This window comes from Cervus canadensis, chromosome 24 (assembly GCF_019320065.1).
Source record: "Cervus canadensis isolate Bull #8, Minnesota chromosome 24, ASM1932006v1, whole genome shotgun sequence".
NCBI classification, from domain to species: Eukaryota; Metazoa; Chordata; class Mammalia; order Artiodactyla; family Cervidae; genus Cervus; species Cervus canadensis.
This window is the reverse complement of record NC_057409.1, coordinates 41,160,228-41,178,771: the sequence shown is the minus strand read 5'-3', so window position 1 is coordinate 41,178,771 and position 18,544 is coordinate 41,160,228. Positions and strand designations below refer to the sequence as shown.

Sequence of the window (18,544 nt, the reverse complement as noted above, 5' to 3'; positions counted from 1 at the left end):
CTTATTTCTAAGTATATGATTTTGTGATGCCATTATAATCATTACCATTTAAAAAATTTTGTTTTTTCTTGCCTTGTTAGTTACAGGTTTACCTTATTCACTAAAAAGTTACTGTGAACTGGTGGTGAATAGTCTCATTTGCTTGTGTTGCATCCATTTGTAGTGATTATATAATTTTTATCCTTATTCTTCCTTTTTTTGTGAATAGCCTTGGTTGATTGTTGAATTTTAAACCACTTTTGCATTACTGGAATAAATCCCACTTGGTGATTATGTGTCCTCCTTTATATACATCACTGAATTTGATTTACTAATGCTTTATTCATTTAAGGGTTACAGATATGTATCCATATGCAAATTTTTATAATTTTCTTGTAATGTCCTTGTAAAGTGTTGGTATCAATGTTATGCTGTCCATATAAAATGAGACTGGAAAAGTTTCTTTTCTAGTTTTCAGAAGTTTTTTTTTTTTTTTTTTTTTTCATTTATTAGTTGGAGGCTAACTACTTTACAATATTGTAGTGGTCTTTGTCATACACTGACATGAATTAGCCATGGATTTACATGTATTCCCCATCCCGATTCCCCCTCCCACCTCCCTCTCCATCCCATCCCTCTGGGTCTTCCCAGTGCACCAGGTCCAAGCACTTGTCTCATGCATCCAACCTGGGCTGGTGATCTGTTTCACCCTAGATAATATACATGTTTCGATGCTGTTCTCTTGAAACATCCCACCCTCGCCTTTTCCCACAGAGTCCAAAAGTCTGTTCTGTACATCTGTGTCTCTTTTTCTGTTTTGCATGTGGAGATTTCTTAAAAAACTGGAAGTAGTTTTCAGAAGTATTTTATAAGATTGACACTATTTCTTTTTTAAATCTTACGTACATTTTCTGCAAAGTAATCTGAGCCTGTCATTTTCTCTATAAGAAAGCTTTAAAATAATAGATTAAATTTTAAAATTGGTTTTTAATGTACAGTTTCTATTTTTTCTTGAAGTATACTCGGTTTACAATATTATGTTAATTTAACCTGTGCAGCACAGTGATTCAGTTATACACATACTTTTCAGATTCTTTCCCATTATAGGTTATTACAGGGTTTCCCAGGTGGCACTCGCAGTAAAGAACCTGCCTGCCAATTCAGGAGACTTAAGAGAGACACGAGTTTGATCCCTGGGTCAGGAAGATCCCCTGGACGAGGGCATGGCAACCCACTCCAGTATTCTTGCCTGGAGAATCCCATGGGCAGAGGCGCCTGGCGGGCTGCAGTTAGTAAGGTCGCAAAGTGTCAGATGTGACTGAGCAACTGAACACACATCCATAGGTTATTACAAGATATTGAATATAGTTCCCTGTGCTATACAGTGAATTCTTGTTTATCTGTTTTATATATAAATGGTATATATCTGTTTATCCCATAATCCTAATTTAACCATCCCCTTTGGTAATCATAAGTTTTCCATGTCTGTGAGTCTATTTCTGCTTTGTAAATAAGTTCATTTGTGTTATCTGTTAGATTCCACATGTAAGTGATGTCTGTCATATGTTGTCTCTGTCTGACTTACTTCACTTGGTATGATAATCTCTAGGTCCATCCGTTATTGCTGCATGTGGCAGTATTTCATTTTTTATGGCTGAGTAGTATTCCATTGTATATGTATACCATGTCTTTTTTTTTTATCCATTCATCTGTCAATGGATATTTAGGTTGCTTCCATGTCTTGTCTATTGTAAATATTGCTACTATGAATATTGGGGTACATGGTCTTTTTGAATTAGAGATTTTGTCTTTTTCGAATATATGCTCAGTAGAGGGATTGCTGGATCATATGGTAACTCTGTTTTTAGTTTTTGAAGGAACCTCCTTACTGTTGTCCATGTATATTTTCTTTTTATTGTCTGTATTGGCAAGTTGTCCTTTTCAAAGAATTTGTTCACTTTAAACAAATTTGTTCTAAAAATTTGTTCAGTTTTATAAATTGTCAGTTTTGGAGGTCTAAAAGTTTTTTACAGTATCTTCTTTATCTATGAAATCTACAGTGGTATTGCTTTTTCTCTTTCCTTAGTATGGAAATTCATGTTTTCTCTTTTTTACTTACCAGTCTTGCTAAGTATTTATTTTATCAAGCTTTTTATATAACCAACTTTGATTCATATTTGTTAGCTCATCGGTTATTTTTCTGTTTATCTCCTTCCTTCTGTCTTTGCTGTTCTCTTCTCCCTTCTTGACTTTTTGTTGTTGCTCAGTCACTAAGTTGCGCCGGACTGGGACACCACAGACTGCAGCATGCCAGGCCGCTCTGTCCTCCAGTCTCCTGGAGTTTTCTCAAATTCATGTTCATTGATACTATCTAACCATCTCTTTCCCTGCCCTTCCCCTTCTTCTTTTGCCTTCAGTCTTTCCCATTATCAGAGTCTTTTCTAGTGAGTCAGCTGTTTGTATCAGAGGGCCAAAGTATTGGAGTCTCAGCTTCAGCAGCAGTCCTTCCAATAAATATTAAGGGTTGATTTCCTTTAGGATGGACTTGATTTTATCTCCTTGCAGTCCAAAGAACTCTCAAGAGTCTTCTCCAGCACCACAATTCAAAAGCATCAATTCTTTGGTGCTCAGCTGTCTTTATGGGTCCAATTCTCACATCCATATATGAATACTGGAAAAATGATAGCTTTGACTATAAGCTTTGTCAGAAAAGTGATGTCTCTGCTTTTTAATGGGCCGTCTAGGTTTGTCATAGCTTTAGCTCTTCTTTTAGCTTTAACTTTTGCTAATATTCGCAGTTAAGGCCATAATTGTTCCATTGGGCACTGTTTTAGCTGCACCCTTTATTTTTATGTTATTTTAATAATTTTTAAGTTAAGCTGTTTTCCAAGTCCATTTATTTTTTATTCTGTTTTATTCAGAACTTTATTTCTTAATTTCCAAATAGCCAGGTCTTTTCTAGATCTCTTTTTGTTATTGATTCCACTGTGATTGGAGTGCAAATTCTGAATAATTCCAGATTTCTGAAATTTGTTATTCCATGTGTACTTGTAAAGAATGTATTTTCTAGTCTTTTGGGGGTACAGTGTTTTGTATATATGTGATATAAATAAGGTCACTTTGTTAATAGTGTTCAGATTTATATTTTACTGACCTTTTTGTTTCCTATTAAAAGTCTCCCACTGATTGTGATTTTGTGTGCATGTATGTGTGTGTTTATTATCTATTTTGGCAATGTATGTGTTGAAATTAGTTTTCTTCCAATTGAATTGATCCTTAAATCATTATGAAACATCCCTTTTACCGTTAGTAATGTGACTTAGTCTCGTTTATCTGATGTTAGTATGGCTATATTCAAGTTTCTGTTGGTAGGGTCATAGATTTTTATTTTATTTTATTTTATTTTTTTGGGTCATATATTTTTATAACTGGAAGTGAATTTACAGATCAGTTAATTCATCTTCACTTTACATATAAATTATATGTTAATTGTAGTTCTGTTGTTGAATTCACCAGGTATTATTACTTGCAACCCAGTCTAAAAACCCTTGGTTCCATCCTAGTTCTCCTGGTTTCTTGGGAAACGTACTTGACCAAAGTGGCCTCCGCTCACGTTCTTTTCCTAATTAATGTTTTCTCAAGTTTGTGCTTGATTATCTCAGTAACGTGGAGCACTGTTCTAAATTCAGGGCCAGCTTATAAGCTCTGTAGTCAGTGTTACCCTTTCTGTCTTGAAAAAGTGAAAGTGAAAGTCGCTCAGTCATGTCTGACTCTGCGACCCCATGGACTATACAGTCTATGGAATTCTCTAGGCCAGAATACTGGAGTGGGTAGCCTTTCCCTTCTCCAGGGGATCTCCCAACCCAGGGATCAAACCCAGGCCTCCCGCATTGCACGTGGATTCTTTACCAATTGAGCTATCGGGAAAGCCACCTTTCTGTCTTAATTCTTCCCTTTCAGGTCTCAGTGCTGCTCTGCGAGCTTTTGCTCAGGTATCATTTCTGGAAATTCTTCTTCCCTCCAGTGTCTGGTTATTTAGAGACTTCTGCTGTCTGCCTGTCCTAAATAGTCTTCAGCCCTGCTCTGACTGCTCTCTGTTTCCTGGGTGCACCTGATTCTGGGGCATTTGATTCTCTTTTGGTCTGGGGTAGAATGGAGAGTAACCCCAGAGGATTATGAAAGAAGTAGTTAGTTAAAATGTGAATGCACGTAAAACTTCCTAGCTTTCTATCCAACTTGTGACACCTCAAACTCCCTTTCTGTTCCTTATTCCATTGCTTCTCAACCTTTAACTTCATGATCATGAGCAGTTATGCTCTGAAGCTTCTCTCACTTGTGAAACACTGGATGCACAGAGACGTTGGGGTCTTCTGTTGTCGCCCACTGTGTCCTCTGTGACCTTCATGTCGTACCCTGTGCAGAGGCCGGGGAGCCTCCTGGTGCATGCTGAGGCCCAGAGCAATGAGAGCTTGCTTGGATCCATTGACAGTACATAGAAACGGGTGTGATTCCCTCCTAAGGTAATTGCACTTTTTGTTAAGTTCTTTAAAGTATTTTCTGTTTAAAAAATGCACATTGTCTCTGCTGTCTCATTAGCATTTGACCTTCAGTAAGTAAGTTCACCTACTGGTACCTTGCTTTCCTCATCTGTAAAATGGATTGTTAACTATGATGACTATTTTGTTAACTATGTTGAGAGATAAGCAACTTAACCATATAAAACACGTGATATCTGTTGGACCTGGCCTGTTGTTGGCACTAAAACAAGTGATCTGCTGTGGTGATGAAGATGATGATAAAAATGGTGGTCTCATTTTATGATACATCCCACCAGATTCATGAAGTGAAATTCTACAAGGAAAATTCTAATTTTCCATTAACTTCCATTAAAATAGTATTCCATTTCTTGTGATCCAGTGGCTAAAATTTTTCTTCTGAAAATATGAAGCCACAAAGAACTTAGTTATGCTATTGAGCACGGTAAACACAGCTCACTGATAAACACAGCCTTTCTCTATCCATTGGCTTTTCCTTCACAACACTCTTCTTCTCACCCCTGGGCCTTGTGGGCCATGCAGGTTATTTTTTCCTCTTCTTGTACCAGAGGCATTTAGAAACTCTCCCTTGATGATCAATATGATCCCAGTGCTTGGTAGTCACAGCATCATAGTGTCTGGTTTGTCTGTCAACACCTGTATGTATTGTAGGTGGAAAATTATTGTTCTTCAAAACATTGGAAATTATAAATATTCTAGGGTATAGGGTCAAATTTTATGTCACTGCCTGCAGGGAAGAATATTTGCTGCTGTTAATGTCAGTGCCTGTTTGAAAGTTTCTACCTCAATCATTGAAAGTATCCAGAAATTGTCTTCTTTCTATAATGCATACATTTTCATTTCATTTTCCATTTCATCCTTTTAGATTAGTTTTCAGATTCCAGTAGGATATAAGTTAACTGTGTATTATTTTAAAAATGGATAAGATACTATCAGAAGTAAAGGAAACATAATGTATAATATGTTATTTTTCAATACTTTAATATTCCTAGGGGTATAAGTAATATGATTTAGTGCATAGCATGTGTACTAGGGGTATTTTCAAAGTAATTTAAAAATAATACATATTATAAATATTTGTGCAATATAAAGGTAGATTAAATGTCACAATTATGAAAAATAGAGTAAACTTTTCCAAGTGATTAATTGGGTGAACCAAGACATATATGTGAACATCTTTTCATGTTTGATCAGTTTTATTCATGATGGTAATAAAACCAAGCAAATGAAATGCAAAATGTTGACTGCGATGTAATGGTGGAAATTTTTACATGCATAAAGGAGTCAGGTTAAATTTATGGCCTTATGATGGCTTATTGGCTGCTAATATTGTACACACATTCTTAAAATGATCTATAACACCATGGCCAAAATCCCATGGGGACAAAATCACAGTTGGTACATACTGTGTTGATTTATCTCTCTTGATGTGCAAAATATTAACTCAGACAATTTTCATATAGCTCATTGGCTTTTGTTCAGCATTAGATGTGTGTTTGTCATTAGTTTACTCTTTCTTTGGGAGTGTATAAAATGGCATTATCAATGTAGAACAGAGTTAAAATTGCAGAGTCTTTATGTTCTGGCACCATGTAGTTGACTTAATTTTTTTTTTTCTGACTGAATTTGAATATATGATTTCAAAATGTATCAAATTACTGTTTCACTTGATTTAAGTTTGTAAAACTTAAGTTCTGTACTTTTGAATCAAAACCAGAGATAAATGTCTTCGTTTCAACTCCAGTGCCTGACTTTCCAGAAGGTCTTAGATCCTCCAGTGTGTGAGAGAGAGGCATCCTCCTGGATGCAACAACCCATCTTGCTGCCTCTTATCTGCTCTTCCCTTTGCCATTGATCAGATCCTGTTCCCTGCTATTTGCTGAGTTTTCCCTGGTTTAAATCTAAGTCTTTGGTTTTCTTTCTCTGTAGGCAGGAAAAAGAAGTATACTTTAATAACTTCTACCAGCAGTTGTTGGGTTGAGTTGTTTACCTTAGTCTTAAGTGATAAAATCCGCTTTAACAAACAGTATGAGAAAAATGCAGACAACTTGATGTCTGATTTAAATAATTGAATATAAAACAACTCTTTAGTTTTTTATAAATGCAGTTAAAATCAGCAAGTTTCATCTACAGAGCTGTAATATATCAAAAACCAACTCAATGGAAGTAATGGAAATAAATGGAACTTTTTTTGGTAAGAGGAATATTTTTATAAGGAAAAATGCAATAGTGTGTAGATTTTAGCTAGAAGTTCTATGTAGATTTGGAGAAATACATTGCTTGTAGCATGGTGAAAGTGAAAGTTGCTCAGTTATATCTGACTCTTTGCAACCCCATGGACTATACATACAGTCCATGGAATTTTCCAGGCCAGAATACTGGAGTAGGTAGCCTTTCCCTTCTCCATGTGATCTTCCCAACCCAGGGATTGAACCCAAGTCTCCCGCATTGTGGGCAGATTCTTTACAAGCTGAGCCACCAGGGAAGCCGTTGTAGCATGCTGCTGCTGCTGCTAAGTCGCTTCAGTCGTGTCTGACTCTCTGCGACCCCATAGACGGCAGCCCACCAGGCTCCCCCGTCCCTGGGATTCTCCAGGCAAGAACACTGGAGTGGGTTGCCTTGTAGCATAGTCATACCAAAAAGGTAGAATTCCCAAAGATCATGGGGGCAGTTTTATTTTGCTCTTTTCCATATAGTCCAGTGGCCATTACATATAGTATTTTGTCTGCCACAGTATCTTCCCTATTTAGAATCTACTGTATTGTACTTAGCTTTTGTAGCACAATTAGCCTTGAGTTGTCAAAGCTCTTTGATCCAAGAATCTGAACTATGGATGCCTTTCTTACCTGGTTGTGTTGTCACTGCTTATATCTTTGTGATCTCTATCTGGCAAAATAGAATTGGGCTATTTCCTAATAAATCATTCATGTTTCCACACTATAGGTCTAGTAATAGAAGCAAAAAAAAAATATATATTCTATTTGGAGTTCTTCTTTAGATACTCTATAGAAAACTTAATTTTGAAGTTTTGAAAGATTATCCAAGGAGGATTCCTTCAGATTTTTTAAGTCTATAATTTTATCAAGTTGACTTACTGAAAAGCTATGTATTGAATCACATATCAGTAGCCCTCTGAATAGATGCTTTAAAAAATTATTTAATAGTATGCCCTTGCCTTTTATCAGGATCAGCTAAAGAGAAGGCTATATGGCAACCATTTCTATTAGTTTTTGTGAAACTGCAATTGAATTCTGTGGGCTATGTTAGGGCTTACCCTTTACAAAGACTCATGTAGCAAAGGCTTAGAGCTTTAGCCTAGAAGAATTCCTATGTCTTCTCACAAACTGTTATCCGTTTCTTTAGTGGGTACTGGGTGCTCATAGCTCAGAAGTTACCCACACTGAGGGCCTTTCTAAGCATCACAGAACCAAATTGATTATGCCTTGAGTATTTTGGTAAAAACTATTTATTAATGTTTTTCTTCATTGATTGGTTCTTGTTCTTATTGTTATAACGGGTAACTACTATATCATTTCCAGAAATAGGTAGTATAGAAGTAACGGACCTGAATCAGAGCAGTGTCTAGCTACATATCCAATTGGGAAAGTAATTCCTGAAGCCTTACAGTCTAAAGCAATTTTTTATAAAAACAATACTTGGAAATGCCCTAACTCACAACCTCAGTGCAGTGAGCACTCCCACCTCCATCCGACTGTGACGCGGTTCTAGCCTTTCCCGTGCTTCAGGGATTGACGGTCTGTGCTGGAGCTCTTGTTTCAGATGCCATTGCCCGTCCCAGAGTTGAGGGTGTGTGCACAGCACAGAGATGTGAAAAGTTGAAAAGGATTTTGGTCATCTCATTGACATTGTGTACCTGAGATGGTAGCTATTACCATCACAGATGTCTAACTTTTTACTTTTTTCCTACAGCTTTAGGATCTCAGTTTCAGAAAGGACTTTTGAGAAGATCTTTCTTTTCCAGATTATTCTTGGGGTTACCTAGTATTAGTTTCTCAGTCGTGTTTGGCTCTTTGTGACCCCATGGACTGTCCATGGGATTTCTCAGGCAAGAATATTGGAGTGGGTAGCCATTCCCTTTTCCAGGGGATCTTCCCAACCCAGGAATCGAACCAAGGTCTCCTGCATTGCAGGTGATTCTTTATTGTCTGAGCCACCAGGGAAGCCCTGGGAATTACCTAAATCAGAGGTTATTCAAAATTCCTTGAATATGCTATACAAATGGGTAGGGCAACTTATTTTTCCATTGCTATTTATCTTTCTGGAAAACTGTTAAAACATGTATACTTTGATTTACTGACTTAAACAGGATAATCATGCCACAAATATATCTAAATAAACAGATAACATTTGTGTTAGGTGTTTAAAAGTTATATTATTGCTAGAGTGTATTTTTAATGAGTCAGTTTATTTTTAAAATTAAAATTATTTTTCCTTTTATTACAAAAAAGCTTTAGTTATGAAAGTTCTTGGTTATTCTCCCACAGGATCCTGCATACTGGGTGAAGATTCATCACTTAGAATACACAGATGGAGGAATCCTGGATCCAGATGATGTCTTGGCAGATGTCGTTGAAGACAAAGATAAGGTAGATGACTTGAAAAGTGTTCTATGTTGTTTTCCTCTATAGAGCCACATGTTTTCCCAGAGACTGAGATCCTTAACAAACTCAGGTGTCAATTATTGTTAAAAGGTACCATCTGTTCGATTTTTACCTAGACAGCCCATAAATCAAAGTTCATCATCAGATGCTTGGAAAAACTTTGTCAAGGTTTGGGAATCTGTTCATGGTGGCCTAATTAGCAGACACTTCATTCCCAAGAGTTCCTGATATGCCTCAGTAAATTAGTGTCAGGCTCTGAAGCTGTTGCGATTCTCATTGTCATTGTTGGCTCTGAAGTTTATTTGTGGCCTTTGCTAAATGTTCAGCTTAATGCTTGGGATTTGCGTGTGTTTCAAAGGAGAGCCTATAATGGAGAGCAAAGTCTTATGAAGAACTACAGTGAAGATTGTTCTTGAAGTAACTGGCAAGCAATCTTGAGTGATAGTCTTTGTCTTTATCGCTAAAGTGAACAACACTGACTTGAATCTTTCAAAAAGTTTAAACATGTTTTGCCACATACGTGGAAATAATCCCACTGCAAATATCTTATTTTAATGGGATGATTCTTCTGATGTGAAACTGAAAAAGGTATAAACTATTCAAATGGGACACGCTGGCTTACTGCTGTGAACATTTATTTATTTGTTTTTTACTATATCTGTGTTGGGCTCCTGTGATTAATGGCTAATGTGTTCTCCGGAATTGAACTGCAGCTTTCCCAAAGCTCCTTACTTCTAATTTTCTTCTGCTGTGCATTCTCAGTGCTGTTAGTACTAGACTAATTGAAGTCTATAAACATGTATCTCTGTATTGTTTTTATGCCAAGGGTAGGGGTGTATGTGTGTTTTAATCAACTAGACTGGAATATAAATAACTGCTTTATTGAACTTATATTTACATTTGCATTTTCCTTTTCCATCAGATTTTTTGTCCTGTTGAAATTTACATTAGTCTTTCACACATGATATGCATTTATTTCCCTGTTTTCTGTTGGATTTCAACCCTCTTTTGTTTTGCATTTTAATTAGCTGTTTCATATGAAACTTACCTCTCTAAATGATTGTAAGCTCCTAGAGGACATGGACTGAGAGATTTTAACTCCTTTTTGTTTCTTATATTAATATCCGGTACACTACTTTATCCAGACTTGATTCTCAAAGAACACTTCTAAGTTTGGGCAAAAAAGAAGACATTTTTCTCTACAACTGACTCTTTCTGTATGTGATTTTGATGCACACTTCTTATTTTTTGGTCTCATGGTAAATAATAAAGTGGTATTTACCTTGATACACAAGGGGAGGATTTTCACTTCTGTTATTTCCCTTTTTTACTTTGTTTCTTCTCTACATCTTCTTTCCAAATACTCCAGATATTTGGGTGGTTTATTAATGAAAAAGGTCTTCCCATTTCAAATTTCACTGATGTCCTCTATATTAAAATGAAAAGCTGAAATGCGGCAAGTTTAAGAAGAGCCAGAAGAAAATGTCTCACCCCAGCCTCATCCAGGAGCTCATTATAAGAAGGGTGAGCCCATGACCCATGCAGGGAAATCATTTGTCCTGTGGACTTCCTTCCTTTTCGAGAATTGTTTTTAACTATCTTGGCATTGCACTTCTTAACCATAATCCATTTGCTAGATGTAGAAACAGCTTCATTATCTATAATCTGTTTTAAAAGGACTACACCACCATTACTAAATAAGGTAGAAAAGTGAGATAACCAGTTAAAATCCCAGCAAAGAATTCGTACTATTTGGGTATAGGTTTACTCATTCCTTTAATCTGCTTTAACACTGCTATGTGAAACCTAATTGATATTTTTCTGCAGAGTTGATGAAAATTTACACTTTTGATATTGCCAGAAATAATTGTATTCCCTTTTCTTTTTTAAAAAATGATAGAAGTGAAAAAGACAGCATTTTTTTTTTTTTTTTTCCTTTCTGACATTCTCTCTACAGTCTTAAAATTTCCTTACAACCCAGTTGTCCAGTGTGGAAAGAAGTCTCTGCCAGACTTTTTAACCTCTCCTTTCTATCATTTTAGATTAAGTGGTATTTATAAACGTTATTTGTGGATGTTTAATGATGTTTCAGACTCACCCAAGATCGTTTGAGACAGTACTGAGCTTGGGTGAAGCTGTAGTTCTACTGTTTTTCAAGTTGATTACCTAATCATCTCTTACATTTAGAGCATACAGAGAAGGAAGCCCGAAGAAACATGGGTGGATATATGGAATTGTTGTGCTCAAGCCCACACACCTCAGCTCAAGGAAAGACTCTGACCACAGTTGGGAAATGGCATTAGGAACCACTGATGGCCTAAGTGGAAAGGGTGACATAGGAAAAACAGAAAGTTAGAATTGGAAAGCAGGAAAGACTGAAGCTGTTAATACACTTAAGTGGAAGTTAGAGGTTAAATGGTATTCTACTTAAAAATCAGACCGGAAGCTAATAGATTTTAATTGATTTTCTAAAGAAATGACTTTCAAAATTTCTGGTACCCTAAGTGGTTTGTCTTTGGTCTTCTGTTATTCCTTTGGCCAACATAGTGCATAATGCATATATGATATCTCTTTGGGAGGTTTTATTTTATTTTAAACTTGATTTCCCGTTAAAATCACTTCACAGGAGAACTAAGTTTTTGCTCTGTTGCACTATTTCTAGCCTATATTTTGTCAAAATATTATTGGAGCAGCTTTGGAATTTTGAGTCTTATGATAACTAGTATTTGTGTAAAAGTGAAAGTGTTAGCGGTTCATTTGTGTCCGACTCTTTGCTTCCCCCTTAACTGTAGCTCACCAGGCTCCTCTGTCTATGAAATTCTCCATGGCAGAATACCAGAGTGGGTAGCCATTCCCTTCTTCAGGGGATCTTCCTGGCCCAGGGATCCCTGACCCAGGGAAGCTATGTATTATCCCCATTTTTAATTTCTAAGAACAGTTCACAGAAATTGAGTCACTTGCTGAAGCTCACACAAGTAGTAATGGCAGATTCAGCCTCTGGAACCAAGAGTTTAAATCTCCACCCTATTTTTTTTCTTCTGCAATATGCTAAGGCAGTGTGTTGGGTGTTTGTATCTATGATTTCTAATTATGAAAATTCATCGATCATAAATAAGCATGAATTTGTTTTTACACAGTTACTGCCATCGTTAAGAAAAGATATGTAATGGAATTATGGAGAGTAGCAGAATGAATTCAAAACTAGTATGCCATGCATGTACAGTTAACGCAAACTCTCTGTGCCTGCAGCCTGCATCTGATTTACTACAGAGATCTGCCAGTTTTACCTTTGTTGCTTTCTCTTGTAGCTCCTTTCCCAGGACCTGGATAATTCAATCCAGTTGTAAGTTTAATTATAAGTGGATTTATGGAATACATCTGCAGTCTAAGCACTATGTGCAATTCACATGTATAGTGTACACCATATGCAGTACTGTGCTGTCTGAGGTAGGCAGGGCCCCCGGAGGTGTCTCTGTCCTAATGCCCAGAACCCATGAGTATCTGTTGCATAGCAGATTTAATTAAGCGAGAGACTTTAAAATGAAGAGATTGTCTTGCGTTTTTTGGGTGGGCTACATGTAAACATAAGGATCCTTATACATGAAAGAGGAAAGCAGGAGAGTCAGGGTTAGAGAGAGAGTATGAGAAAGTGTCAACTGGCCAATGTGTCATTTGAAAATAAGCCATAGAATGTAGACAGCTTCCGGGAGCTAGAAAAGGCATGTCTCCAGAAGGAGCACCGCCCTGCTCACAGCTTACCAGTGAGCCCACTTCAGACTTCTCACCTCCAGAAACTGTACGATAAATCTGTCTTGTTTGAATTCGCTGTTTGAGGTGATTTGTTTTGGCAGCGATAGGACATTGATACACTGTCTCTTACTCTATTTTAAACTTTTAAAGTGATGATGGTTTTCTCAAGTTTCATACTAGCTTGACTTTTAAGATTCTGTAGGACGAGTAAAACATGGCAATGTATAACTTATATCTTGTAAACTGGAATACTGCCATTGTTTTATTACATATACAAAAGTATAATTATACTATATACTAAGGTATATAGGGAGAATGTTTTTATCTTTGACTATCATAGGGATTCATTCTGGAGAGATGAGTGTAGTTCTCCTGGACTCCACCAGGGGCAGGTTGGCCCCCTGAGTCACCCATGAAATCTGATCCTCAGATACTATAGTTTCAACTCAGTTTTATCCCTTGTTAAGTTGTGTGTGCTTCGATATGTTTCTTCATGTCTTAGTCTTTATTTACCCCTTTATAAAATGCATATGAAATTAGTTTTGTAGGGTCAGTGTAGGAAAACTATATAAACTATAAAAAATTTTAAGTCTAGTTATGGAATATAGTTAAGCATTCAAAGGATAACTGTTCAGTTCAGTCCCTCAATAGTGTCCGACTCTTTGACACCCCGTGGACTGCAGCACGCCAGGCTTCCCTGTCCAAAACCAACTTCTGAAGCTTGCTCAAACTCATGTCCATCGAGTTGGTGATGCCATCCAACCATCTCGTCCTCTGTTGTCCCCTTCTCCTCCTGTCTTCATTCTTTCCCAGCATCAGGGTCTTTTCCAGTGAGTCAGTTCTTACCATCAGGTGGCCAAAGTATTGGAGTTTCAGCTTCAGCATCAGTCCTTCCAATGAATCTTCAGGACTGATTTCCTTTAGGATTGACTGGTTTGATCTCCCTGCCATCCAAGGGACTCTCAAGAGTCTTCTCCAACACCACAGTTCAAAAGCATCAGTTCTTCAGTGCTCAGCTTTTGTTATAATCCAACTCTCACATCCATACATGACTACTGGAAAAACCATAGCTTTGACTAGTCAGACCTTTGTTGGCAAAGTAATGTCTCTGCTTTTTTAATGTGCTGTCTAGGTTGGTCATAGCTTTTCCTCCAAGGAGCAAGCATCTTTTAATTTCATGCCTGCAGTAACCATCTGCACTGATATTGGAGCTGAAAAAAATAAAGTGTGTCACTGTTTCCATTGTTTCCCCATCTATTTGCCATGAAGAATGGGACCAGATGCCATGATCTTAGTTTTCTGAATGTTTAACCTCTTTCACTCTCCTCTTTCACTTTCATGAAGAGGCTCTTAGTTCTTCTTCACTTTCTGCCATAAGGGTGCTGTCATCTGTGTATCTGAGGTTATTGATATTTCTTCCAGCAATCTTGATTCCAGGTTGTGCTTCATCTAGCTCAGCATTTTGCATTATGTACTCTGCTTATAAGTTAGATAAGCAGGGTCACAATATACAGCCTTGACTTCTTCCCTGATTTGCAACCAGTCTGTTGTTCCATATCCGGTTCTAACTGTTGCTTCCTGACCTGCATACAAATTTCTCAGGAGGCAGGTCAGGTGGTCTGGCATTCCCATCTCTTTCAGAATTTTCCACAGTTTGTTGTGATCCACACAGTCAAAGGCTTTGGCATAGTCAATAAAGCAGAAGTAGATGTTTTTCTGGAACTCTCTTGCTTTTTTGATGATCCAACGGATGTTGGCAATTTGATCTCTGGTTCCTCTGCCTTTTTTAAATCCAGATTGAACATCTGGAAGTTCATGGTTCATGTACTATTGAAACCTGGCTTGGAGAATTTTGAGCATTACTTTACTAGCGCGAGAGATGAGTGCAATTGTGTGGTAGTTTGAGCATTCTTTGGCGTTGCCTTTCTTTAGGATTGGAGTGAAAGTGACCTTTTCCAGTCCTGTGGCCATTGCTGAGTTCTCCAAAGTTGCTGGCATATTGAGTGTAGCACTTTCATGGCATCATCTTTTAAGATTTGAAATAGCTCAACTTGAATTCCATCACCTCAACTAGCTTTGTTCATAGTGATGCTTTCTAAGACCCATGCTTTCTAAGACCCACTTGACTTTGCATTCCAGGATATCTGTCTCTAGGTGAGTGATCAAACCATCATGATTATCTGGTTTTCTATCGTGGTTTTTTATATAGTTCTTCTGTTCTTGTCACCTCTTCTTAGTATCTTCTACTTCTGTTAGATCCGTGCCATTTCTGTCCTTTATTGCATCCATCATTGCATGAAATGTTCCCTCGGTATCTCTAATTTTCTTGGAGAGATCTCTACTCTTTCCCATTTTGTTGTTTTCCTCTATTTCTTTGCATTGATCACTAAGGAAGGCTTTCTTATCTCTTCTTGCTATTCTTAGGAACTCTGCATTCAGGTGGGTATATCTTTCCTTTTCTCCTTTGCCTTTCCCTTCTCTTCTTTTCACAGCTATTTGTAAGGCCTCCTCAGACAAATGTTTTGCCTTTTTGCATTTATTTTTCTTGGGGATGGTCTTAATCACTGCTTCCCATACAATGTAACAAACTTCCGTCCATAGTTCTTCAGGCACTCTCTCTATCAGATCTAATCCCTTGAATCTATTTGTCATTTCCACTGTATAATTGTAAGCGATTTGATTTAGGTCATACCAGAATGGCCTAGTGGTTTTCCCTACTTTCTTCAATTTCAGTCTGAATTTGGCAATAAGTACCTCATGATCTGAGCCATAGTCAGCTCCCAGTCTTGTTTTTGCTGACTGTATATAGCTTGTCCATCTTTGACTGCAAAGAATATAATCAATCTGATATCAGTATTGACCATCTGGTGATGTCCATGTGTAGATTCTTCTCTTGTGTTGTTGGAATAAGGTGTTTGCTATGACTACTGCATTCTCTGAACCCAATGAACAATGTGAAAAGGCAAAAAAATATGACACTGAAAGATGAACTTCCCAGGTTAACTGATAACAACAATAGTAAGATTTTGATAGTGTTGTTAGTGCAATAACTACCTGTGTGTTTTGATTTAAAAATTAAATATTTAAAATATTGAAATATCAAACTGTTTTATAGTACATTTTAATTTTTTAAAAATCCTTTTAAAATTAGTTTAACAGTCATTACATTGTTTAAGTTTTATAGGAAGATTTTTTTATGACAAAGTATTTAGATTAATATTATTTGGGGAATGAAAATGCCAATATGACTTATTTTAAAATGCGAATTCTTTTATCAAGACTTTTTGTTTGATAAACCAAGAAGCATTCAGGGTTCTAATGTGATTTTGGACTGAAGACTGACTTGCACAGTGAACTCGTGACCTAAAACCAGGCAGTCCTGAAGCCCAGATCGCTTTCCGAGCACACTCTGTTGCCCTCTAGTGGAGTGCCCAGCTACGCAGAAACCAACTCACAGGAGATGTTTCCTGATACATTTTCATTGTATTTCTAGCACAACTCAGAGACAGAGTCATGGCTAATACAATCAGGGTTTATATTTCAACTAGTGATTGTCCTTTTTTCATGGTTACTAACCATACTGATATTTACATACGGTTTTGTAAGTTTTAAGGCTGAAGCAAAATTTTTGGATTTGTAAAACTATTTAGACTTCTTTCCATCTTCCTATTCACTGGTTACACGTTTATTTGCTGGTGGTGATAAAGAATAACTTTTTCCATATGTAGTTGAACAATTTATGAGATATATTGTTTTTCTGGGGATAGGGGATGCTAAATTAAGGTATAATCCTTAAAAAAAAAAAAAAAGGTCCTATATTATTTTTGAATTCTAATTTTGTCTATAAGAATCCATTTCAAAGAGAAACACCTATTTTAAGCCCTGGACTTTTAAGAAGTCAGAATGTGGTTTTGGGAGGTTGTTTTTCTTTGATTCAACTGTTGTGGATGTTTTGAAAGTGCATTCGCGAGGAAGTTTGGAGAATGTTTCAGAAATAAGTGCAGAAGCCCGAAGGGATTATCTTGACCAAAAAATTTCATCTTAATCTTTTAAAGAATGCTCTCTGCTTATAGAATTATAAAGTTACAGAATCATAGAAATAGAAGAGACCTCAACAATCATGTACCTTAACTCCATCATCTTCCAGAGGAGAAGTATGTGAACCAAGGATAGTTTACAGGCTCCATATTTCCAGCTTATTTCTTTCCTGAGTCCATTTTTGCATTTCCTCTCTGGGATCCTGATAATATCTGGTGTGGATCAAAACTGCTGAATTTCCCACTCCAAATTGGTTGCCTCCACCGACTTCCTTATTCCTGTCAGCAGGAGTATTTTCCATTCTTTCTTCCAGGCTTGTACTTGTATTGCAGTTATTTTAAAAATATTTAATCCAGTTTATTATTTGAACCTAGTTTATGTATCTGTTCCCCTCTTTCCATTTCTACAGCTTTTAAATTTAAATCTAAAATAAAATGCAGGGTTAACTTAGTTGATGAGGAATTGGTAGTCTTGTCTCTGTGTTCTTTGCCTCGGATGCTCTGAGGCACAGAGTGACTGCAAGCTTGCATTCTGCACAGGAAGAGTCAGTTCATCTCTTGGCTCTGCTGGCTCTTTTGGCTCTGGGCAACTTTCTTACCCTTCTTGTCCATAGTTTCCTTATGGACATCTGGAGCTAAAAATAAGTGCTAATTTTACAAGTTAGTACATGAAGTGTTTAGGACAGTACCTGGCTTGTGGTGAGTCATCAGTAAGTGTTATTATCATTAACCTACTACTATTATTAAGGTAGATTATCTTATTCCCAAAGTATCGCCTAAGTGGTGCCATTCCTTCCAGTGTATACAAAATAAAGGTTCAAGCTCATGGCCATACATTTTATTTAGAGAGCTCAGAGCGTCTCCAAACTATTTTTCTCAAACTCAGCCTTCTCCAACCTCACAAAGAATGAAAGGACCATAGTGACTGTTCTCTCCAGCTCCACGGGCTTTTTTGCTCCGTGGCTTGCTTGACATTTCACGTGTCTGGAATGTACTTGTCCCTACTTCCTGCTTATCCAGGATTCATTCAGTATATTACAGAATGAAAGCTCCATGAAGAAAGGGTCTTTGTTCACTGCTGTGTGCCAGGTGCCTGGCATTTCATAACTGCTGAGATGGTTGTGGAGGAGAATGGAATGAGTGAGTGAATAAGTTTATGTATGTGAGTTTTCTGGTCTTGAGCAAACCATTTAACTACTCTAAATGCTAGTTTTTTTTTTCCTTGATAAAATGAATGATTAATGATAATGTTTTCACAGTGTCTTTGGGAAGACTGAGAAATTTTATATCAAAATACAGTGGAAATTAGGAAGTACTTTATACATGCAAATAATGTGTATTCCTGCTGCTCAATTCTTTGCTATCTTTCAAGATCCAGGTCAGATTGTATTTTTTTCTACTTTGTTTTCAGACCATCATAATCCTGAATAAATTCTCTCTCACTCTGTAACTTTGTAGAAATCATTTAAGTAGTCTTTTAAAAATATATTATTGCTTAATAACACTTATCAACTGCCTTATTCAAATCCTGAATTTTATTATGGTTTAACTTCTTAAGTCTTAGTTTTGTCTCTCCAAATGTCTTGTGTACTCCTTTAGG

General features: G+C 36.9%; 1 protein-coding gene across 2 annotated transcripts in view; it reads left to right on the top strand.

Annotated features, from left to right (window-relative positions):
* PARD3B (par-3 family cell polarity regulator beta) overlaps window positions 1-18,544 on the top strand; it is a 1,123,961-nt gene that overhangs the window by 155,966 nt on the left and 949,451 nt on the right. For both annotated transcript variants that reach the window (XM_043445039.1, XM_043445040.1), the window contains exon 2: window positions 9,041-9,142. In XM_043445039.1, the coding sequence (XP_043300974.1) occupies window positions 9,041-9,142 (102 nt within the window). The remainder of the gene's footprint in view (window positions 1-9,040; window positions 9,143-18,544) is intronic.